This window comes from Tenrec ecaudatus, chromosome 13 (assembly GCF_050624435.1).
Source record: "Tenrec ecaudatus isolate mTenEca1 chromosome 13, mTenEca1.hap1, whole genome shotgun sequence".
Lineage (NCBI taxonomy): Eukaryota > Metazoa > Chordata > Mammalia > Afrosoricida > Tenrecidae > Tenrec > Tenrec ecaudatus.
The window spans coordinates 68,829,263-68,855,523 of record NC_134542.1 but is presented as its reverse complement, the minus strand read 5'-3'; the positions used below and the strand labels follow the sequence as shown (position 1 = coordinate 68,855,523).

General features: G+C 39.1%; 1 protein-coding gene across 1 annotated transcript in view; it reads left to right on the top strand.

Annotated features, from left to right (window-relative positions):
* The window catches only part of UBR3 (ubiquitin protein ligase E3 component n-recognin 3), a 176,607-nt gene that overhangs the window by 5,545 nt on the left and 144,801 nt on the right, over positions 1–26,261 (top strand). The window contains exon 2 of the mRNA XM_075529394.1: positions 22,551–22,690. Within this exon, the coding sequence (XP_075385509.1) occupies positions 22,551–22,690 (140 nt within the window). The remainder of the gene's footprint in view (positions 1–22,550; positions 22,691–26,261) is intronic.

The window sequence follows — 26,261 nt, the reverse complement described above, 5'->3', positions numbered from 1 at the left end:
TTTACCAATATAGTTGGAAAAAGTGATCGATTCTTTAATGTGAATATTTTTGCTTTTTTGTTTGTTCTTCCTCACTGGATCCTAAGCTCCTTGAAACACCAGGACCATATATTGCCTTTAGTCTGAGAATATAGGGCACTTAACAGGTCCTTTGTAAATGTTGAATTCAACTGGTTAAAAATAATGTCTGTTAGACCTGAAAATTTGTCCACAGAATACATTACATTAATTGTTCAGGAGGCAGCATTAATTCCGAGTGCTTCATGGATAATTTTCCTTATTTTAAAATTATTTTTTACATTGTTTTTCTCATCTTTTTCTTTTTAAATTAAAAGATCATTTTATTGGGGGCTCTTACAGCTCTTATAACAATCCATGCATCAATAGTATCAAGCACATTTGTACATATGTTGCCATCATTTCTAAAACATTTTCTTTCTCCTGGAGCCCTTGGTATCAGCTCTTTCCTCCCCTCCCCCCTCCCACACCCTCCTAACATCCCACCATGCTGCCCTCTTGAGCCCTTAATAATTTATAAATACTTTTATTTTAAATACTTTTATTGGGGGGCTCTTACATCTCTTATCACAATCCATACATTCCTCCAATATGTCAAGCATATTTACACATATGCTGCCATCATCATTTTCAAAGTATTCTCTTCCCACTTGAGCCCCTGATATCAGCTCCCCATTTCTTCCCTCTCCCTTTCCCGCCTGCTCTCCCTCTTGAACCCTTGATAAGTATGGATTATTTGTATTTTCATAGTTTACATTGCTGTCTCCTCACCCATGTTTCTGTTGTTCATCTTCCTGAAGAGGAGGAGTTGTACATCGATCATTAAGCTTGGTTCCCCTGTCTTTTCCTTTGCCCCCTACCTTTCCCCTACCTTCATGGTATTGCTACTCTCATTATTGGTCCTTAAGAGTTTATCTGCCTTGGGTTCTATGTGTCGAGAGTTCTTATATGTACTAATATACATGCTCTGGTCTAGCCAGATTTGTAAGATAGACCTGGGGTCATGATAGTGGGGGGTTGGGGGGGAAGCGGGGGAGAGAAGGACACATTAAAGAACTAGAGGAATGTTGAGTGTTTCCTCCGTGCTAAATTGCACCCTGGCTGGCTCATCCCTTCCTTGTGACCCTTCTGTGAGGGATGTCCAGTTGTCTACAGATGGGTTGGGTCTCCATTCTGAACTCCTTGTTCGCATAGAAATGGTGGTTTGTTGGGGCTCTTCTGATGCCTGATACCTGATCCTGTTGATACCTGATGATTACAGGGGCTGGTGTGCTTCTTCCATGTGGACTTTGTTGCTTTTCTTCTAGATGGTCGCTTGTTTAACTTCAAGCCGTTAGGACTTCAGAAGCTGTATCTTGTAATAGCCAGGAATTTTCCTTATTTTTTAATTTCCAAGGTAATACATAGAAATTTCGATGTAAACATAAGTGGATAGAGTAAAGTCAAGATTCCTCTTTCATCCTTCCCACTCCTTAGTGAGAGTTCACTAACTTTCTTTTGAGCATAGTTAAATGCATTCAGAAGTTGCTAGATATAATTTCCCCAGCGTCTTCAGATGCTTTACTCTGAGGTAGGGTTTTGTGTTGTTTTGTCTGTGGTAATGTCAGAAACAGAAGCAATAACTATGTGGTTGAATAGTGTTCTGTTGGTTTCTCATTAAGTTCATGATAGGATTGATTTGGTCAGTGGATTCAGGGCAGCAGCCTGATCCGTTTGTCATAAACTTCCTCAACATGTTAAAGATTTCAAAGTTTCAAGCTCACTTATATTCATAGATATCTCTAGATTCTAGATTTGCAGAAACTTTCTAGTGAAGGGGAACAGTATGGTCCAACAACTGTGGGAACTACTACATACTGTATCTTCTTTTTAGAGATCTGCGATATAGAACATGTTAAAGAAATTCTATAGTAAATCTGCAACTCTGAAGAACTTGAAGCTTAATGTCTAAACCTTAAGGGAGCTTTTATTTTTGAGTCATGCACTGAGTTTGTCTACTTGAATACCTTGCTATTACCGTGCCATTAGCTACATGCCTAAAATGGGATCAATTATATTTCCCCCAAATAAGACCCCATAGATTTCCCCTTTCTTCTTTCCTTTTTATTAGCATTGAAAAAAAATCTGTGTTTTGCTTTTCGAATTAGAAATCCCACTGAACAGTGGCTTAAACCTGGGAGACATTGACTGCAGCTCAGGCTGGTTCAGCAGTATATTAATGCATTGGGGACACAGCCTTTTCACAAATATTTGCTGTATCACTTAGTGTGTTGACTTTTGGTTTATGTTGCCTAATGGTTGGGAAAAAACAGAAATAGATTTTGTTAGATAGCTAATACTGTCTGCCCATGTCATCGTGATTCTTCCCTTTTCTTCTACTTCCGTGATTGATTACCAAGACCTGTCCTTTTGTCTCCGGTGTGCCCGTTTTGTTCTGCCGTCTCTTTAGTCCAAGCCTTCCTCACGCTCATAATCTTATTCTAGGGCCATTTAATATCGTGTAATAATTGCATAGTCTTACCTTCACGTACAGAGCATCTGCTTAACTTCTGTCCCCTTTTGACTTAAAATAGCCTTCCATTGTTTATAGGTTAGGTCTGGAGCCCCTTAGTGTGATGTCAAAGTTTTACACAATATGACGCATTACTAACTTTATCTTCTTCTTTACTGCCCTGTGGCATTATCTCCGCATTTAAAAATCATATTATATGAATGCATGTCTTCGAAGTCTCATTTGTGCCCCGTCCAGCCGAGTCCAGTGCAGTTGTACTTTCACTTGGAAGCTCATTTGCAGGGCAGCCCTCAGTGTGTCGGTATGTGTTTGTTCATAGCGCATGCTTTGACTCTTTAGTTTTATTCCTAGTTTATATCCCTACAGATAGCAAGATTTCAATGAAAGCTTGATTTTGAAGACCTCTGCCTCGTCTACTTCTTTTTGTCCTTTTTTACGCATTGGTTCGCCATGAATTGTAATCAATTCAATGACAACTGTTGTTTTTCTTCACATATGTTCAGAATTTAGCAAATTGGTTAATTGTACCATATTTTGCAGTCATTGGTTTTATAAGTCTTATGGATTGAATTGTGTCCTGCCCCCCCACCCCCACCACAATATGTGCCAACTTGGTTTGTGTCTTCATTCTCAGTGATGTAATGATGTAATCACCCCTCTCTAGTGATCTGATGTGATTGGCCAATCACTTGTAAGAGGTCTAGCATTCCTAATCAGGTCACAGCCTGATCTGGTGTGAGGTGAGTTTTCTAGGGTGTGGCCAGCACCTTTTATTGTGCATGAGAGAAAAGAGAGGGAGAAGAGGGACCCCAGTTCCACCAAGAACGAAGAGCTCGGAATGGAACACATGCTTTGGATCTAATGTCCCTGTGCTGTGAACCTGCAATCCCCAGGGGAAGGTAGAGCCTAGACACATGGAGATCTCTAAGGAACACAGGCCTACAGATGTTGAAAGGGCATACGAACCTCCCTCCAGAGCAGACAGATTGCCCTCCCATAGATCTGGCACCCTGGATTTGGACGTTTAGCCTCCGAAAGTGTAAGGTAATAACTTTTTGTTTGGTAAAGCCATCTACTGTGGTGTTTTTGTTATAGCACCACTAGCTAACTAAGAAGATAGGGATGATATTAGAGCTAATCTTTTATAACATGCATGTATGTATATATTTTCCATGAGTTATTTGTAAAATTTTCTTCTTTGAGAACCTGGAATGTTCTCTATAGCAGTAACTTAACTCTCAAGTCACCAGTTTAAATAAACGAACACAAAATCATCCCATATAATTTAAGAACTTGAAGAAAGATGAAAAGTTTAGGTTATTTTTTTGTTCTGTTTTCTGTGTGAATTGTACTTTATTTTCATTTCTAATTTACCAAAGATAATGTAGGCATAATAGTCTGCTTTAAGTTCACTGTAGTGAAGTTTAATTAAAGTAGGGAAAAAATTTCAAGTCTTGTTTAAAAGTGTTTTTTCTAGTTGTTTTATAATACTTTAACTTACTGTAAATTTTAAGACTTTTTAATATCAAACATTTTGAGTAGACAAAAAAGTACCAAAGAACAATGTATTAGATATGTTTGTACTCACTGAGATTCATTAGGTGTTAATCTTTTGCCATAAGTGTTTTACAGTTTTTTCAGTGAATTAAACTGTAGCCTACATCTTCCTTTCTTCTCTTTCCCTCTCCTGAGATTACTGTTATTCTAAATTTATGTGGTCCATTTTTGCATATTTTAATAAGTTGACTACATCTAAACAGTATGTATGTAATTGCTATAGAGTGTTGAGATTTTACATAAATGCTTTCAAATTATACGAATCCTTTCACAACTTGCTCTGTTCACTTATTACTCCTTCCCAAGTTAATAATGTAGACTCGTTTCATTCCTTTCTCAAGTATCCATTGTTGTTAGGTGCCACGGAGTTGGGTTTGACCCAGGGCGACCTTATGCACAACATAAAGAAACACTGCCCAGTCCTGCACCAGCCTCGCAGTTGTTCCTGTGCTTGAACCCATTGATGTGACAGTAGGTTGGAGTATTCCATACCATTACAGCGAGCTAGTTGTGCAGTGGTTAAGTGCTCAACTACTACTAGAAAGGTCAGTAATTAGAAACCACTCAGAGAAAATACCTGGTGATATTTTCTATAAAGATTACAGCCTAGGACACTTTATTGGGCAGTTCTACCCATCCTATAGGATCACCTTGAGTCAGAATCAACTCCGTAGCATGCAGTGACAACAGCAGTATGATTAAACCCAGTTTACTCATCCGCTTCTCTGCTGAGGGGTAGTTTACAGTACTCATCGTTGACTAAACAAATGCTGCAGTGAACATGCTGAACACACGTCTCTGTGCACATGTATTAAAGTTTCTTGAAGATAGGTTACTATGAGGGGGATTCTTGGACAAAAGGATTTGCTGTTTCTCAGTATTAACTAGTTAATTAAGAATTATCCACTAAGATTTCATCCTGTTTATACTCCCACCAGGAATTTGAGCTCCTGTTTTTCACTTATTAAAACTTGGTGCCATCAGATTTATACATTTTGCTACTCTCTTGGATATATCTTGATGACCAACAGCATCATTTGTTTTGTGATCATTTGGATTTCTTAATTTTGAACATCTGGTTCATATTCTTTTCCTGATTTCCATAACATTATTTTTACATTATTGAATTTAAGAATACTTTATATATTCTAGATATCAATCCTTGATTGGTTTTTTCTTTTCCATTTTAATCTGTTCCTGTGTTTTTTTTTCCTTTTTTTAATCTTTATATTGGGGGCTCATACAACTCTTGTCACAATCCATATATCCATCACTTGTGTAAAGCACATCTGTACATTCGTTACCCTCATCATTCTCAAAACATTTGCTGTTCACTTAAGCCCCTGGCATCAGCTCCTCATTTTTCCCCCTTCCTCCCCACTCCCCTCTCCCTCATGAGCCCTTGATAATTTATGAATTATTATTTTGTCATATCTTGCGCTGTCCGACCTCTCCCTTCACTCCCTTTTCTGTTGTCCGTCCCCCAGGGAGCAGGTTATACGTAGATCCCTTTCTACCCCACCCTCCCTCCACCCTCCTGGTATCGCCACTCTCACCACAGGTCCTGAAGGGATCATCCGCCCTGGATTCCCTGTGTTTCCAGTTCCTGTCAGTACTAGTGTACATCCTCTGGTCTAGTCAGATTTGTAAGATAGAATTGGGATCATGATAGTGGGTGAGGAGGAAACATTTAGGTATTAGAGGAGAGTTGTATATTTCATCATTGCTACACTGCACCCTGACTGGCTCATCTCTTACCTGTGACCCTTCCTTAAGGGGATGTCCGGTTGCCTACAGATAGACTTAGTGTCCTCACTCTGCGCTCCCCCTCATTCACGATGATATGATTTTTTGTTCTTTGATGCCTGATACCTGATCCCATGGACACCTCGTGATCACGCAGGCTGTTGTGCTTCTTCCGTGTGTGGGCTTTGTTGCTTTTGAGCTTCATGGCCTCCTGTTTACTTTCAAGCGTTTAAGACCCCAGACGCTATATCAAGACCCCAGATGCTATGTCTTTTGATGGCTGGGCACCATCAGCTTTCTTTACCACATTTGCTTATGCACCCATTTGTCTTCAGCAATCTAATCGGGGAGGTGAGCAGAGAATGCCAATCCTTGATTTTATGGACTCCCAATTTCAATTTTATCTGCCAGTCTATGGCTTATCTTTAAATTTTGTAATATATAATTTGGCTCTAAATTAAATTAAAAAAGTTGTTAAATTACTCAAAGAACAAAAAATCATATCATTGGGTGCACACCTCCATGATATGATCGCTGAAGACAAACGGGTGCATAAGCAAATGTGGTGAAGGAAGCTGATGGTGCCCAGCTATCAAAAGATATAGCGTCTGGGTCTTAAAGGCTTGAAGGTAAACAAGCGGCCATCTAGCTCAGAAGCAGCAAAGCCCACATGGAAGAAGCACACCAGCCTGTGCAATTGCGAGGTGTCAAAGGGATCAGGTATAAGGCATCATCAGAACAAAAAAATCTTACCATAGTGAATGAAGGGGGAGGTGCAGAGTGGAGACCCAAAGCCCATTTGTGGGCCACTGGAGATCCCCTTGCAGAGGGGTCTAGGGTAGATGAGTCAGTCAGGGTGCAATGTAGCACCGATGAAGAATACAGCTTTCCTCTAGTTCCTAAATGCTTCCCCCCCCTCCCCCCACTATCATGATCCAAATTCTACTTTGCAAGTCTGGCTAGACTAGAGGAGGTACATTGGTGCAGAAGGAGCTGGAGGCACAGGGAATCCAGGGTGGAGGATCCCTTCAGGACCAGTGGTGTGAGTGGTGATACTGGGAGGGTAGAGGGAGAGTGGGTTGAAAAGAGGGAACCGATTACAAGGATCTACATGTGACCTCCTCCCTGGGGAACAGACAACAGAAAGGGAGGTGAAGGGAGACGTTGAACAGGGCAAGATAATGACAAAATAATAATTTATAAATTATCAAGGGCTCATGAGGGAGGGAGGAGCGGGGAGGGAGGTTAAAAAAAGAGGGCCTGATACAAAGGGCTTAAGTAGAAAGCAAATGCTTTGAAAATGATGGGGGCAATGAATGTATAGATGTGCTTTACACAATTGATGTATGTATGGATTGTGATAAGAGTTGTATGAGCCCCTAATAAAACGCTTATTAAAAGAAGGGCGCTAAATTAAAAAGTTTTTTCTTCTACAGTTTATATTATTTGTATCTTTTAAAAGAAATATACATTTGTATGAAAAGAAACTTGTTTTCTTAGAAAAAGTGTAGTTTTGCAGATAGTGTGACATTGAGATTTAATTTTAGTATTTTAATTTTTGGTGTTAGGTTGAAACCTGACATTCATTTTCAGTAATCCTATTTAAAATTTTAATTTTCTAATTGAACACTTTTCTTCACTGATCTATATTGCTACTTCTGTCATATGTCAACATTTCATGTGTGTCCTAAACGGTCTGTTGTATTACTCTGTCTCTTGCAATAATATTATACTGTGCTACTTTAATTATTATAACATTTGAATACATCTTGATATGGCAAGGATTCCCTTCTTATCTTTTAATATGATCTTGGCTATTCTTGGTTTCTAACTCTTATTTTAAAATTTAGGGCCAATATGTCAAGTTCTTAGAAGCAATTCTGTTAGATATTTATTGGATTCACATTAAATATGAAGGTATTGCAAAAGGAAACATACACGAGGATATTAATTGTAACATTGTTTGAAATAGGGAAAAATTGGAAATAACCAGATTAGTTGGTTTGGTTTTTAATCATGCATTGATATACTTTATAATAGAACTTATTAATTACCATCTTTTTAGTGCTAAATCTGTATTTCCAAAAGAGTAGCGTAGGATCCTTTTTTTTTTGTCTTTTTGTAATGTATTCCTCTGGTTAGAATTCTTTTATTTCTATTCTAAGTAATGCTGTTTAAAACAATGGATTTTCTAATGGTCTTCCTCTAGTATTTTACATTAAAAACCATGGAACATTATTTGTTTATTGATTGGTGTTGGTTGTGCAATAGTTATGTGCACCCCCCACCCCCCCACCCCCTCGGTCGCTAATGGAAAGGCTGTTGGCGTGACACTTGCTGGCCTCCCGCACAAGAAAAGGCCCAGTGAGCTTCAGGAAAGATCACTCATCCACTGCCTCAAGTCAGTGTTGACTATGGAGACCCACCAAGCAGAGTAGACCGCCCTTTTGGGCGTCCGAGATTGTGACTATGGGAGTAGATAGTCTGATCTTTCTCCTGAGGAAAGACTAGTACCTTCAAACCACTGACCTTGCAGTTAGCCCAAATTGTAACCAGTTATGCCACCTGGGCTCCTCCCTGTAAAGATTATAGACTAGGAAACCTGCGGGGGTGGTGGGCTGGTGGAGGGGAGAGGGGCAGGGCAGTTCTGTCCTGTCTTTGTTTGTTATGAGTTGAAATTGACTCAGCACCCAAGAATAAAAACATTTTGTATCAAGAGTTTACATACATATCATTTAACTTTCTCAACAAACCCTTGGTATTTATATTATCTGCACCAATAAAATACAGTGTCAAGGAAGCAAAGTGACTGAAGTCACACAGCTATAATTAATGCCATCTTTGTCCAAATCTAAAGCCTGTGTTGTTAACTTGTATTGCCTGGCTCGCTACAACCAGTAGAGTTAAGGAACACTTTATAAAGAAGGTTGCACTTGAATTTGATCATGAAGCAGATTGGGAATTGGAGAAGGGTAACAGGAATAGAAAACATAAAACTTGACAAGGATGAAGAACAGGATAGAATCAAATATAATGTATCAGAATTGACTTGATGGCAGTGAGTTTGGTTTAGTGTGAGAGCAGTGTTTATCCATTATTTTAACTGGGTGTTGAATTCTAGGATGACATTTTTCCTTGCACTTTGAAGATATTCTGTTGTCTTTTGGCATCTGTTGTTGGTGAGAAGTTTATATTCGGTCGAATTGTACCTTGTGAGTAGTCTGCTTTATTCACTGCTTTATTCAGATCTTCTTTCATCTTCGTTCATTGTGCTGTGCCTGGGTTCCACCAGTGATTTGCTGTTAAGTCGGCTCGGACTCCCATGCATGCAGAGTGGAACTGCTCTGTAGGGTTTTCCAGGCTGTCTGTAGTCTTTGGGAAGCCTTAACTGCCTGTATGTCTCTGATGGCCAACCTCAGTCCAGCGCTTCACCATTTGTGCCACCAGTACGCCTATGGTGTGTCGAGTTGTAGTTTTATCTTATTTATGCTCTGGGTTTGTTGACTGGCTCTAGAGGAAGATTTGTCTCTCTCATCCCTCTGGGAATGTTTAGCTATTGTTTCTTTGAGTTTTAAGTTGCCCCTTTATTTATTATCTGTTTTGGAACTTCTGTAACTTATTTGTTAGATTTGTTCATATTCTCTTCTGAGTTGAACATTGAACTTAACTCTCATTTTCATCAAATTATTGATTTTACTGTCTGGAGGGTTGATTTCTTTAGCTATTTTCCACTTCTGTCTAGTCTGCAGTCCAGTTTATGTATTGAGCCTTTAATTTCAATGAATGTATTTAATTCTAGAAATATCCCTCTGGTTCTTTTTCCCATCAATCTGTCTCTTAAAAAATATGTCTATATACTTAGGATTTCAGTTCTCCTCATGCCTTTAATAAATTTAAAACCAATAATGTCTTCAGAATTATTTATTCCATAATTTGAATTTTGGTTCATTAAACATGCTGTCTGTTATATCTGCAGATAAGCTTTTTTTATTTTAAATTAGGTGAAGGTTTGAATAGCAAACTAGTAGTTTAACGTTCAACAGTTCACACACATTTTGCTTCATCTCATCCATTGCAATGCTCTCAGTGCATCATCCCACTTTTTTGTGCTTCCTGTTTCCATTTTTCCTATCCTGAACTTTGTTCTTGGGTAAATGCTGCTCTTTTGATATTCGGTGAGTTCAGTTCCAGACCAAAAGAGTGACTTAACCCATTACAGCCTCGGTGGGTTCCACCAGTCTCTGTCTAGAAAGTCTGGTCTCCTTTATGACTTTGCATTTTGCTCCGCATATTTCTCCCACTCTACCCACAACCTTCTTATGTGATCCCTCCCTTTTCAGAGCACTTTGTAGTGGTAGCTGGGCACCATCTAGGTCTCTGGTTTCAGGCTTGTGGAAACTGATGCTTGGTGGTGCATCAGTCCATTGGACTAATTGTTGCCTTGGCAGACACTCTTGATGAGTTGTGTGACAGGTTGCTTGGAAGTTTTGGAATGTGTGCTCTCTGTAGTGTGTGTCCAGGGCTGGAGTCGAGCAAGACTGCTTCTGCTATGATAAGACACGGTACGGTGGGCATGAGAAGGTCTCCACAGCATTTTCTTGCTAGGAGTCACTGACAATACTGGCTCAGTGCCAGTTTCAAAAATTAATTTCTTGCTTGGGGAGTTTCACTGGCTGATGAGTATTATAAATTTGAACACAAACTTGCTTGAAGCCTGGATTTGATTTCTTCTCAAGGGGATTTCCTTCTCCTGTTCGTTGTTCCAACAGAAACTGTACCTCTAGGTGATTTATTAGGAGGGAATTTTTATGGAAGATGCTCTTGAAAGAATCTCTGCAAATGTAGCCTGTAATAATCGGAAAGGTTTCAGAGAATATTGGTTAGCAAAAATATGATATCATGATGTCAAAACCAAACTCGTTGCTGCCTATGGTAAGCCTTTAGGACAGAGTAGAACTGCCCTATAGGGTTTCCAAGCCTGTAAATCATCGCGGAGGCAATCGCCACATCTTTCTCCCGTGGACTGGTCGATAGGTTCAAACCATGGGCTGTTTGTTAGTAACCCCTATGCCACTAGGGCTCTGTTAATGCCATGATAGTTCTGATGTTAACAAGATGTTGTTAGCACAAAACTCTGATGAGAGCCTAAGTCATGTATAGAAAAGATCAGCTTTTGAGAAGGCCCTTTAAAAATTAATCTGGACAATTTTGACTTTAAAAATAAGGAAAAATTAAAAAAAAGATTGTATTAATCTCAGAAAAAAAGATTGATTGTGATTATATATACAACTAATTTTAGAAAGCGACTTAACCATGGAAGTAAGTGTATGATATGTGAATACTACATCAATAAAACCACATTTTAAAAAAATTGTGAGAACACAACCATAACCTCCTGCTTATTGTGCTATGTTTTGGCTGTGCCGCCAACATTTGTTGTCTTGGTGCTTTGGAGCTAATCACTTTACTTCCTTAGGCTATAGTTTTTCTCACTTAGAGAACCCTGTCTAACATATATGGTTTTATTTAAATCTTGACTGTGCTTTTAAAAGTAAAATGCAGCTGTGAAATGGTGTTTTTCTATTTTATGTGATTGGTTGCCTGGGCATATGAAACATGGGCGTGTGTCAAACTAGAGAAAATGTGGGTGTGGCATCTGACCCCCTCCTGTACACAAGGGGAAGGAAATCAGCACTACCATTGTGGGCAAAGGTTGCTTTGTGTGAGGAAGGAGCCCTGCGGTGGGTGGCCTTGTGGGTGGCTTACATGTCGCACTGCTAACTCAAGGAGAATGATGGTCTTTGCTCCTGTAAAGATTTATAGCCTTGGAAACCCACAATGGCAGTTCTACTCTGCCCTACAGCGTTGCTATGGGTCAGAAATGACTCCTTGGCATTGAGTTTGGTTTTTAAAATGTTTGAGATCAGACATACCTCCACCCTCCAACCCTCTCTCTCCCAAGGCCCTCTGCTTCTTCTCTGGGGTTGATAATTTGTTGCAATTGCCCCACAAAACTCACCTACAATATTTGTGATTATGGCATTTATTAAGGAAGTTAACAGGTTATAGCTATTCAGATAGGACAGCCTCTTCTTAGCTGTGCCTGAAGGCAGCTGCCTTTGGTCTTAGGCTTTCAGCCACATGGCCCATTGACCTTTCCTTGCTCATTCAGTGTTACTTTGAAAAAACCCAATTGTACTGTTGGAACATATACCTTATATACATGTATGGAAGCCGAGTCTTTCAGCACATTTTCCAGCAGTTTTTGTGGTAAAATTAGGTGCCTCAGCTGATATTTGGGCTGGCTTATACTCTAGTATATATGGTACTACAATGTCGAATAGAAGTGATGAGTAAGGACACAGTAATCTCAATTGGCTAAATGAAGCCAGTCTTTTACCAACAAGTATGGTATTCCCTGTAGGTGTTTTGTAGGTGCCCTTTTCTCAGGTTGAGTAACTGTTCCTAATTTAAAAATTTTTCTTAACAATCAGGAATTGGCATTGAATTTGATATAATGCCTTTTCTGCATCTATTGAAATTATTGTGTGGTTTCGTTTTTTAATATATTGATATGGTGAATTACATTGATTAATATTTGAATAATGAACTAGTCATGCAATACTGGGATACATTTCACTTTGCCATGTTATATTATTCATTTCAATATTACTTGAAAATAATGTTTTATTCATTAAACTTCCAACTTTCATTTATTTATATCCCTATTAAAAAAAAACATAAACCAAACTCACTGCCATCTAGTCGATACTGACTCACAGTGGCCCATAGGACAGAGTAAACTGCCCCTGTGGGTTTCCAAGACTGTACCTTTTAACTGAAGTACAAAGCCTTATCTTTCTCCCTGGAAAATAATTAAAAACAATTTCTTTTTTTCTTTTAACAATCTTTTCTTTTTCATCTTTGAATTTGCTATCGGCATAGTAGGCAGTACAGAGTGTTTTGGGGATGTTTCTCTCCTTTTCTATATGAGTATTTTGGTGGTTTGTGTAGATTATGGCATGATTTCCTCCTTAGTGTGGTAGAGTTTGGAAGTGAAGGATTTGGGGCTTGTAAATTCATTGTTGGAAGGTTCTTTTTTAAACGTTTTATTAGGGGCTTATACAATTCTTATCACAATCCATAATACATCAATTGTGTAAAGCACATCTGTACATTCATTGCCCTCATCATTTTCAAAGCATTTGCCCTCCACTTAAGCCCTTTGCATCAAGTCCTCTTCCCCCCCTCCCCCCTCCCCCTTCCCCTTCCCCCTCCCTCATGAGCCCATGATAATTTATAAAAATTATTGTCATTATCTTGCCCTGTCTGATGTCTCCCTTCACCCCCTTTTCTGTTGTCAGTCCCCCAGGGAGGAGGTCACATGTAGATCCTTGTAATCGGTTCCCTCTTTCCAACCCACTCTCCCTCTACCCTCCCAGTATTGCCACTCACACCCCTGGTCCTGAAGGTATCATCCACCCTGGATTCCCTGTGCCTTTTGCTCCTACCTGCACCAGTGTACAACCTCCGCTTGGTGGCCTTTGATTTGGTAAACCAAAGAACAAAAAAAATCATATCATTGGGTGCACACATCCATGTTACGATCGCCGAGGACAAACGGGTGCATAAGCAAATGTGGCGAAGAAAGCTGATGGTCCCCAGCTATTAAAAGATATAGCATCTGGGGTCTTAAAGGCTTGATGGTAAACAAGTCATCCCCCAACCTCCCCTGCCATAAGCCTCCAAAATAAGAGGGAAAAAAATCACTACCATTTAGTCATTTCCAACTCATAGTGACCCTGTACAACAGGGAAAAATTGCCCTGGTGGGTTTCTGAAACCGAAACTTTAAAAAATAATAAATAATTTTATTGGGGGCTCTTTTAAAAAATCATTGGGGCTCTTATAGCTCTTATCACAATCCCTACATACATTCATTGTGTCAAGCACATTTGTACAGATGTTGCCATCATTTTCAAAACATTTTCTTTCTACTTGAGGCCTTGACATAAGCTCCTTATTATCCCCACCCCACCATCCCTCTCTCATGAGCCCTCGATAATTTATATATAGATTTTTACTTTTATTTTTTTTTATGTCTTACACTGACCACTGTCACCCTTCAGCCACTTTCCTGTTGTCCATCCCCCTGGGAAGGGGCTATATGTAGATCATTGTAATTGGTTCTGCCTTTCTCCCCCCACCTTCCCTTTAGCCTCCTGGTATCTCTATTCTCATTATTGGTCCTGAGGGGTTTATCTGTCCTGGATTATTCCCTATGTTTCTAGCTCTTATCTGTACCAGTGTACATGCTTGATCTAACTGGATTTGTAAGGTAGAATTGGGGTCATGATAGTGGGGTAGGTGTGTGGGGGGGGAAGCATTAAAGAACTGGAGGAAAGCTGTATGTTTCATCTGTGCTATACTGCACCCTGGCTGGCTCATCTATTCCTTGTAAGCCTTCTGTAAGGGCTATCCAATTGTCTACAGAGGGGCTTTGGGTCTCCACTCCACCCTCCTCCATGTTGGTATGATTTTTTTGTTCTGGGTCTTCGATGCCTAATACCTGATCCCATGGCCACCTCATGATCACACAGTCTGGTGTGCTTCTTCCACGGGGGCTTGGTTGCTTGTTAGCTGGATGGCCACCTGTTTATCTTCAAGCCTTAAGAGCCCAGATGTTTTATCTTTTGATAGCCGGGCACCATCAGCTTTCTTCACCACATTTGCTTATGTACCCTTTTGTCTTCAGTGATCTTGTTGGGAAGGTGAGCATCACGGAATGCCAGTTTGATAGATCAAAGTGTTCTTGCATTGAGGGAGTCCTTGAGTCGAGGCCCAGTGTGCATCTACTACCATAATACTAAACTCTGCTACCATAATACTAAACCTATAGATATATGCACATCATCATATATAAATATGTTTACATATATACATGCCTGTATTTTGATCTCTATAAATGTCCGTTGTCTCTTAGTTCTTTCCTTTATTTCCTTTTACTTTACTCTTGTGCCACTATCATGTTCGACTTCATTTGGCTTTCAGTAATTCCTCTCAGTTACATTGCCCTTGATTAAGCCCCACCAGGCATCTTGTGCCCCCCTTACCATTGATTTTAGATCACTTCTTGTTCCCTCATCCCTGGATTTGTTAATACCCATTTCCATACCCCTGCCCTCTCCTTACCTGTCTTCCCAGAGCTGTCCTTCTTGTTGTTTACGCCTCTGGATTGTTTATCCTGCCCATCTTATCTAGATAGACGTGCAGAGACAGTGATAAGCACAAAAGAAGACCAAACCAAACCAAACCAAACCAAACCAAACCAAACCAAACCGCAACCAAAACAAAGGACCAAATAAATAAACAAACAAACACAAATAAATAAAGGAAAGCTATAAATAGTTCCAGGTCTGTTTGTTGACCTACACAAAATAATTCCATAGTATCAAATACTTTTAAACATTCTTATATAACTACCTTATCATCATCATCATACTTAATAAAATTAGCTATAGTAAAAGAGTATCTGTTCATAATCACATTTTCCAAATTGACTAAAAATGAAAAGTTTCTTTTTGGTTGTTCATACATTACAAGTGGTTTTTTTGGGCATTTTGAAAAAACTATGTTAACTATATATGTAACATTACTTGCCTTTCATCTCTAGCCTATTAAAAAATTTTTTTTATCGTGGTTTTAAAAAATTTTAATTTTATTTATTTTTTATTATTTTATTTTATTTTTTTACATTTTATTAGGGACTCACACAACTCATCACAATCCATACATATACATAAATCAAATTTTTTCCCCTTTTTTTACATTTTATTAGGGACTCATACAACTCTTATCACCATCCATACATATACATACATCAATTGTATAAAGCACATCTATACATTCCCCGCCCCAATCATTCTCAAAGCATTCGCTCTCCACTTAAGCCCTTTGCATCAGGTCCTCTTTTTTTTTTCCCTCCCTCCCCGCTCCCCCCTCCCAATGTGCCCTTGGTAATTTATACATCGTTATTTTGTCATATCTTGCCCTATCCGGAGTCTCCCTCCCCCCCTTCTCTGCCGTCCCTCTCCCAGTGAGGAGGTCACACGTGGACCCCTGTAATCAGTTCCCCCTTTCCAACCCACTCGCCCTCTGCTCTCCCAGAATCGCCCCTCACACCCTTGGTCCTGAAGGTATCATCCACCCTGGATTCCCTGTGCCTCCAGCCCCCATATGCACCAGTGTACAATCTCTGCCCTATCCAGCCCTGCAAGGTAGAATTCGGATCATGGTAGTTGGGGGGAGGAAGCATCCAGGACCCGGGGGAAAGCTGTGTTCTTCATCGGTACTACCTCGCACCCTCATTGACCCATCTCCCCTCCTGAACCCCTCTGTGAGGGGATCTCCATTGGCCCACACTTGGGCCTTGGGTCTCCACTCTGCACTTCCCCCTTCATTCAATATGGTATATATATATACACACACACACACACACACACACACATATACACATATACATATATAGACACACACATATATCTTTTTTTTTCCAAGTTCTATTCTTTTTTTTTATTTTAACAATTTATTGGGGCTCATACAATTCTTTTCACAGTTCATACATATACATACATCAGTTGTATAAAGCACATCTGTACAGTCTTTGCCCTAATCATTTTTTTCTCTTTTCTTCTTTTACATTTTATTAGGGACTCATACAACTCTTACCACAATCCATACATATACATACATCAATTGTATAAAGCACATCCATACATTCCCTGCCCCAATCATTCTCAAGGCATTTGCTCTCCACTTAAGCCCTTTGCATCAGGTCCTCTTTTTGTCCCTCCCTTCCCTCTCCCCCCTCCCTCATGTTCCCTTGGTAATTTATACATCGTTATTTTGTCATATCTTGCCCTATCCGGAGTCTCCCTTCCCCCCATTCTCTGCTGTCCCTCTCCCAGGGAAGAGGTCACACGTGGGTCCTTGTAATCATTTCCCCCTTTCCAACCCACTCACCCTCCACTCTCCCAGCATTGTCCCTCACACCCTTGGTCCTGAAGGTATCATCCACCTGGATTCCCTGTACCTCCAACCCTCATATGCACCAGTGTACAGCCTCTGTCCTATCCAGCCCTGCAAGGTAGAATTCGGATCATGGTAGTTGGGGGGAGGAAGCATCCAGGATCTGGGGGAAAGCTGTGTTCTTCATCGATACTACCTCACACCCTAATTAACCCATCTCCTCTCCTAAACCCCTCTATGAGGGGATCTCCATTGGTCGACACTTGGGCCTTGGGTCTCCACTCTGCACTTCCCCCTTCATTTAATATGATATATATATACATATATACACATACATATATACATATACACATATATACACATACATACACACACTTATATCTTTTTTTTTTTGCATGATGCCTTATACCTGGTCCCTTGGGCACCTCGTGATCGCACTGGCCGGTGTGCTTCTTCCATGTGGGCTTTTTTGCTTCTGAGCTAGATGACCGCTTGTTCACCTTCAAGCCTTTAAGACATCAGACACTATCTCTTTTGATAGCCGGGCACCATCAGCTTTCTTCACCACATTTGCTTATGTACCCATTTGTCTTCAGCGATCCTATCATGGAGGTGTGCAGCCAATGATATGATTTTTTTGTTCTTTGATGCCTGATAACTGATCCCTTCGGGACCACTCGATCACACAGGCTGGTGTGTTCTTCCATGTGGACTTTGTTGCTTCTGAGCTAGATGGCCGCTTGTTTATCTTCAAGCCTTTAAGACCCCAGTCACTATCTCTTTTGATAGCCGGGCACCATCAGCTTTCTTCACCACATTTACTTGTTCACCCACTTTGGCTCCAGCCGTTGTGTCGGGAGAGTGAGCATCATAGAGTTCCAATTTAATAAAAGAAAGTATTCATGCATTGAGGGAGTGTTTGAGTAGAGGCCCAAGGTCCTTCTGCCACCTTAATACTTAACCTATAAATATAGACACATAGATCTATTTCCCCATCCTCCTATATATATTTGCATGTACATGTCTTTGTCTAGACCTCCATAAATGCCCTTTGACTCCTAGCTCTTTCCTCCATCTCCCTTGACTTTGCTCCTGCCCTACTACCATGCTTCGTTGCCACCTGGGCTAGAGTATACCTCTTCTCTAAGCAACCTTACCCTTGATCATTCCCCACCAGACCTGCCACTCCCCCCTCTCTACCATTTGGGGTCCCATGTTGTTCCCTTGTCCCTGTGTTTGTTAACACCACTTCCTTATCCCCCCTACCCCCTACCCCAAGTCCTCCCGGAACTGTTGGTCCCAGCCTATTAAAATTTAAAGTAACTTTTTACTTCCTTTTCCTCCTTATCACAGACTATTTATAGAAATTGTCAGTTGTCTTGTGCAAATGATTGGTAGGACTGTGTATATCAGGTACTTGGGGCCTACCAAGGAGAGTGGACAGTTTGCTAAAATGCAAATAAAATGTATAGACCCCTGCAGGGTCGGAATCAGGCAAATAAGGTGTGAAGCAATTGGTCAGTTTTACTAATCTGCTAGGCTTAAAAGAGAGCTGATTCCAGTGCATGGTGGGGAGAAGGTGACCTAGGTACCACACCAAGAAGAGATGGCAGCAGAACATATCCTCTGAACCTAGTGCCCCGGTGCTGGGACCCTCCGAGGCCCAGGAGATGCAGCACTGTGCTAGCAAGATGGCAGGAAATGGTGAGAAGCAGTGGCCGAGAAATGGCCGTAGTAGAGGCAGCAGAACCATGAGACTGGCAGGAGGTTGTGGAGTCAGCTCAACCCGTGATTGCCTTTGGGCTGAGACTAACTGGTGTAGCGTTGGAACACTGTCCAAGAGGGGCAGAAGCTGGACTGACTCAAGAGAGGCCAACCTCGTCTAATGTTGTGATGGAAGAACTGTATCCTGACGTACTGTTTCTGATTTTCAGTCATAAACCATTACTTCATATACACATATTTTTAAAGTACCCTTGCTTGTATACACACATACACACACATACCCTCCTTTAGGAATATTGAGGGTGTGGTTCTGGAATACCACAATAAAGAAAATGTGACAATAAAGCAAGGCACATGAATTTTTAATTCCTCTGTATATCTAAAATAATGTTTATGCTATAATCTATTGTATGTGCAATAAGAGTATGAAAAAGTTTGAAATATTGTGAAAATTACCAAAATGTGACATAGAGACATGAAATGAGTATATGCTGTTGGAAAAATCTTGCCAATTGACTTGCTTGATACAGGGGTTGTCACAAAACCAACTATAGAAAGATGCAGTATCTGCAAGAATAAAGTATGGTGAAGCAGGTTATCCTTGTAAACCCCATGATTGTGAGTATGGCCTGTGAGTTCTGCTGGAGCACTGCAATGATCTGTTGAACACAGCATAGATAGAGACGTACTAGGAAGGCATGGCAGATGGTAGAATTGCTAAGGGGGTTGGAGAGAGTAGATATGCCTGACTTCCACCTTGTAGAAATCAGCTTTGGGATGATGTTGATTCTCTCTAGTGCAGTGGTTCTCAACCTTCCTAATGCCGCAACTCTTTAATACAGTTCTTCATGTTATGGTGACCTCTGAACCATACTTTTTTTGTTGCTAATTCATAATTGTAATTTTACTATGATTGTGAATCAGGCGACCCCTGTGAAAGGGTTGTTTGACCCCCAAAGCGATCATGACCCACAGGTTGAGAACCACTTATATAGGGGATTAGTTTATTTTCTTGGTACGTTTTTTATATTTGATCTTTGATCATTATGGAATACATGGACTATCAAGTTAGATAATCAATGGTCCTAAAGCTATTTAGGACATCCCTACCATCTTTAATTAAGATGGCAGATTTATCATATATTAAATTCACAGACTTACATAGTCTATTTCTGGAATCATTGATATTGCTTTCCCATAGAAGTTTAATAAAGGTAGCTTTGTACTATGTTTTCAGGCACAGTTCAATATTAATCATTTCTAAAGTTTTGCTAATTTTTTCGTTCACATACTCTTCCATTTTAACTTAGAAATTTATTTGTGTCAATTTCATTTGAATTGAAATCTAGTGATTAAGTTTGGGGAAGAACTGACCAACCCACCTCTTTTTTTTAAAAAATCATTTTATTGGGGCCTCTTACAGCTCTTCTAACATTCCATACATCCATTGCATCAAGCATATTTGTAATATGTTGCTGTCATCATTTTCTAAACATTGACTTACTATTTGAGCCCTTGCTATCTGCTTCTCTTTTTTCCCTTTCTCCCCTCTTCCCCCTTGTGACCCCTTGATAAATTATAAATTTAGTATTGCTTTATTGTTTTCATCTTACACCAACCACTGTCTCCCTTCACTTAGGTTTCTATTGTTCATCCCCCTGGCAGGGGGCTTATGCATTGATTATTGAGATTGGTTCCCCTACTCTCTTGGTGTAGCTACTCTTGTTTCTGCCCCTGAGGGGTTTACCTGACCAGAATTCCGTGTGTCGTGAGCTCTAATCTGTACCTGTGGACATGCTTTGGTCTAGCCAGAACTGAAAGGCAGGGCCAGGGTTATGGTAGTGGGGGGTGAGGAACCTCAAAGAACCACGGGAACATTGTGTGTTTCATCTGTGCTATACTGCGCCCTGATTGACTCACCCCTAACTTGTGACCTTTCTGTGAGGGATGTCTTCTGATGGCTTTTGGATCTCTGCTCTGATCTGCCTAGTTCTCAACAATACGTTCTTGTTTGTTTGGGGTCTTCTGGTGCGTGTTACCTGATTCCATTGACACCTCATGATCGCACAGGCTAGTGTGCTTCTTCTATGTGGGCTTGTCGCTTCTCTGCTAGATAGTGGCTTGTTTTTTTAATGTTTTTAAAATAGTTTTATTAGCATACATCAGATCCCATGAAATTTAATGGTTCAATCATATTAAAATTTGTTCAGTTATCACCCCAATCGATTTCAGAACCCTTTCTTATACTTGTTGTGAGCTCCCCCTTTCCCTTCAGTTTCCCCACTCAGTTACTGTCTCTATAGAGCTGTCAATCCTGGATTTCATAGACAGAAAATCATACCAACCAAAACACAATCATAGAGAATCACACAAAGCAAGGAAACAAACATAACAACTCATCAAAAATATGCAAAAACTTCATTCAAAAATAAAGCAGAAAATATTAAAAATTAAAACAACTGTAAAGTGGGTCAAGAAGGAGATCAGATGAAAGTATTACAGTTTCCCCTAACTCCCATCTGCCATCATCGAATATACAGTGCTCTCCGTATGATAGTAAGGCGATTCCCATCCTTCAACTGTGGTCGGAGGGAATTCACCGTAGGCTTAATCGACGAACCCTACAAATGGATTTTGGGTTTCTACATTCATTCATAGCCTTCTGTAAGCCAGGTAGCCATATGGTTTTAGACTTTATCATTTACAATCCTTGGGCCACACAGGGTAGTGTTTCTTCCATATGGACTTAGTTGACACTTCATTCAGGTGACTGCTTGTTTCAAGACAAACCTTGAAGACCCAGATGGTTTTGTTTGTTCTTTTTCCTGATAGCCAGGCACAATCTGGTTTCCTCACCACACTTTGCTATTGCACCCATATCTTCACTGGTCTCTTAATGAGAACACACATACGCCCTTATTCTTTTTTTAGAATCTTTTATCTATCTATCTATCTATCTATCTATCTATCTATCTATCTATCTATCTATCTATCTATAATCATTTTACTGGGGCTTATACGATTCTTATCAGAATCCTTACATACATCCATTATGTCAAGAACATATGTACATTTGTTGCCATCATCATTCTCAAAACATTTGCCTTCTACTTGAGCTGGTTTATCTTCAAGCCTTTAAGATTCCAGATGCTATATCTTTTGATAGTCAGGCATCATCAGCTTTCTTCACCATATTTGCTTGTTCACTATTTTGTCTTCAGCGATTATGTCAGAAGCCAGCCCACCTCTTTTAAAATTGTTTTTCCATTTGAGAATGTAGTTTTTTTCCTATTTAACTCATTTGTGTTTTTTAGCTAAAATAGTTTTGCATGGTTTCTGATAAGTTTATTTTTAGACTTTTTGTAGATTAGTTTGTCTAATTTGTGTATTGGCAAAATAACTTAGTAATCATTTGAATTTTGACTCTAGAGTAATTTACTTCATTTTTGCTCAGGCACACCAATTATACTATAAAATGGGTGTCAGCAAGATTAGAAACATTGTATTATATGCTTAAGAGAATAAAGTTATAAAACAAGCATTTTTAAAGAACACATTTCTTCATTAATGCAGTAATGAAGAAACAGTTGAATCAGATATTGGAAAATGCAAATTCTTGTGAATTGATAATTTTGTATTTAATGGTTCATAAGGGATAGACAGTAGTAAAGCAGCAATTAAGTAATAATTGGCAAGTAAACACATACAAACTCTGTAGTGAGATTTCTTTTTGTGTTCTTATTGGAATTTAACCAGTATGTTTTTTCATGGAAATCTAACTTATTGTCATTTTTTATTAAAGACTGAATAAAACTACATTCTTTTAACTTGGTGCCTTAAAACTCAAAAAGAAATAGGTTATTTACTTTGATATTAGCCTTTTTATGAATATTGTGAATAAAAGTAATGTATTCTTTTCAGGTTAGATTATTACTGTTAATTTTTTATTCTTTTTCATATTACAGGTTTTGCAAAAGACATCAAATTAAATCAAGTTCAAATATTCCTTGTGTCCCCAAAGACTTACTGATGATGTCTGAATTTGTTCTTCCAAGATTTATTTTTTGTCTTATTCAGTACTTAAGAGAAGGCTATAATGAACCAGGTATGTTTTAATCCAATTCTTGTCAGTACTATTTTTAAGTTCCAATGAACAAAGTTTTAATATTAATAATAAAGTCAGGTCTTTTAGAGACTGCCTTTTGCTTAACATTTGAATGACATGACTGTACAGAGTCTGAATGAAAGCAAACTAAAAAAGTCTATTGTATAACTGCGCAGATATACTGTGGTAGATATAGTCTAATGTTTTCTGGTCTTAGGGCCTTAGGTGTTCTTGATTAAACTTATTTGCACTTTTACAGATGAATAAATAATCATTTTATGGGATTTAAATTCCTTTCAAAAATCATTTTTTTGGGAGCTCATACAATTCTTATCACAATCCATTGTGTAAAGCACGTATGTACATTTGTTGCCATCATCAATCTCAAAACATTTGCCTTCTAGTTGAGCCCTTAATATCGGCTCCTCATATTTCCCCCTCCTTCCCTCCTCACTCTCCCCTCCCTCATGAATCTTTCATAATTCATAAATTATTATTATTTTGTCATATGTTGTACTCTCCGATGTCACCCCCTGCCATCTTTTCTGCTGTCCATCCCCCAGGGAGGAGGCTATATGTAGATTCTTGTAATTGGTACCCTCTTTCCACCCCACCTTCCCTCCACCCTCCAGGCATCGCCACTCTCACTACTGGTCTTGAAGGGATCATCGCTCCTGGATTCCCTGTGTTTCCACTTCCTATGTGTACCAGTGTACATCCTCTGGTCTAGCCAGATTTGCAAGGTAGAATTAGGATCATGATAGTTGGGGGGAGGAAGCATTTAAGAACTAGAGGAAAGTTATAGGTTTCATCGTTGGGGATTTAAATTCCTTTATTTTGATATCATATAATGATAGAACAGAATTTTGAAGTCTTAGAAATGTTCACATTTAATCCAGAGATTTTAGACGGTAAAATACATTTCATCAATCTTTATTATTTTTGGTAGAGGTCTGGATATCTATTTTCCTTCATATAGCTAACAGGGAGCTCTGGTGGCACAAAGGTTAAACTCTCAACTACTAACTGAAAAGTTAGGGCTTCAAACCCCCCTCCTCCCCCGTGGCCCCATGGGAGAGTGACCTGGAGATCAGCCTCGGAAACCTTCTGAGGCGGTTAGAATCAGCTTGAAGGCCAACCACAGCGACGCGCATGCCACAGTTAGAGAAGGTGGCAGTGCTCCCTCTCACACTGCTGGCAGAGTGCAGTGGTGTAAACTTTACATGAGGATTGAAAACACAAGAAAAGTTCAAATTATGGGTCTCACCTTTTAAAATGTGATAGTCTTGATTAATATACTTGAATTGAATATTTGGATTTAGATTCTATACGGATTCAGGCTGACATTGTGAATTACAGATACTAATTAGCTGTATAGAAAACTTTGATAGATTTTTTACCTTTTAAATGATTCCTACATTTTCATCATATAAAATATTACTTTTAAATTCTCCTTAGAGAGTTAAATAATTTCAGCCTATAAATCATGTTTTTATTTTTAAAATATAGCACACAGTTTTACCTTTTATTTACTCCTCACCCTTAAAGTATGAGGAAATATATCTTAATCCTTTCTCAAATTATCTAATTATCTGAGCAAGTCATTATGCTTCCTTATTTATATTTTAGGCCAAATGTTCAGTCCTTTATTAAGTGCTTCTACTCATTTCACACTTAATGACTTAGAACATAGAAAGAAATGTAAATTTGATTTACTCCCAGTTGACTTACTTTTTCTTTGTCATGATGGAAACAAATATGAGCTAAGTTATTGACATTACCTTCTGCATTATTTCTCATATACTAGCACACTCTTTAGGGATTTACTTTTGTAAATAGAATAAAATGTAGTATATAAAATAAAATGTAGTACAAATGTTCTGTTTTAGAAATGTAACCATTGTATATGAGAACCTTATAATTTATTGTTACTTCAAAGACTATAAAAAGTGGTCCCCCTCCTCCCATTTTGATGAAAGTCTGCAGTTATAAAGGTTATATGACATATACACAGAGCTTTGGTCATTCTCTGTGGCCATTATTTGGAGGTAAAATGGAATGAATGAAGACACTCTTTTTCTTTTGCTCTAAAGATGAGTCTTATGAACTTATGTTTTTGAAGTTTCCTGCATTTCTTTTTCACTTATTACTGTGCTCAGTAATTACTTCTGTTTTGCAGTATTTGCATAGAGGTCACTATTTAAATTTAGACAAAAGACTTGAAATCGTCCATTTCAAGGCACTAGAAATTTCATACATCTCATGGGTTGGTTGTCATCTTGAGTTCTTTTTCTCAGTTCTTCCTGTAATTCACACATACAGCTATCAGAGTTCAAGGAAACAAAGAGCCCCCATCCCCCCGCCCACCCCCCTGAGGTGATTCTGATTCATGACTAAAAACCTACCACTTACCAGTTAACAATACCTGATGGCACAGTGGGTTAAGCATTGGATCTGCTAAGATTCAGGCCCATCTACCATTCGATGGGAGAAACATGAGGCGCTCTGCTTTCCTGAAGATGCACATACTTGGAAACCTTAGATGGGCCACTGTGAGTTGAAAATGACTTATGTGTGTGTGTTTTATATATATATGTCTGTGAACTATGTTGTGTGTTCCTTGTGTGTAAGAACTATGTCTTATTTAGCTTTGCCTCAGTGCCTATACTGTGGAGATCTGTTGGCAAAGTGGGTTATGAGTTGGGCAGCTAACCACAAGGCCAGGAGTTGTAGAGATTTACAACTTTGGAAACTCACAGGACAAATTTTCTGCCCTATATGGGTCTTTATCTGTTAGAATTGACGTGATGGCAGTGAGTTTGGTTTTGATTTGATTTTGGCCTTAATACAGTAGATGCTGAGTAAATTGAATATTGGGTGAACTTGATAGCTCTTTACCTGGGCATGCAGGCCCTCCCCCCCGACCCCCCCAATTATCTCCTGGGTATGCTTGTTTCTTTTAACTATTTATGGTTAAACAGTAAAACTCTCTGTTTACATTTCCCTTTTTTGTCTTCATTTTTTTCCTAAAGTATGCTTTTTTTATCTTCAGCCCGCTGTCTCATTTGTTGCCCAGGCTTCATATCTTGTTCTCCTATTGTACTGGATTGATCCTGGGTGGAACTTTTTATTATTTTCAGTAAAAATACTCATTTTTAAATGAAAGCAGTTAACTTTTATTTTAGTTGATTTAGTGTCAGCTAACATGAGTCTACACTTTTGGAACATGAAAAAGAATGGGTGTTTGCTATACAAGTTTATATTTAAAGCTGAAATGATTATCTTAATAAACGACTCTTAATGTATTTGAAGTCTAACTTGTTTTATTTCAGAGAGCAACCTTCTTAAACATACTCTTATTTTAAAATGATTTCTGATTGTGTTGCTATATCTAGATGCTTAGAACCTTTATTTGTATTGTTGAATATCTTAAGAGACCATCTCCTCCTTTTGTAAAAATCATTTTATTGGGAGCTCGTACAACTCTTATCACAATCCATATGTCAGTTGAATCAGGCATGTTTGTACATATGTTGCCTTAATTCTCTTCTAGGCATTTACTTTCTATTCA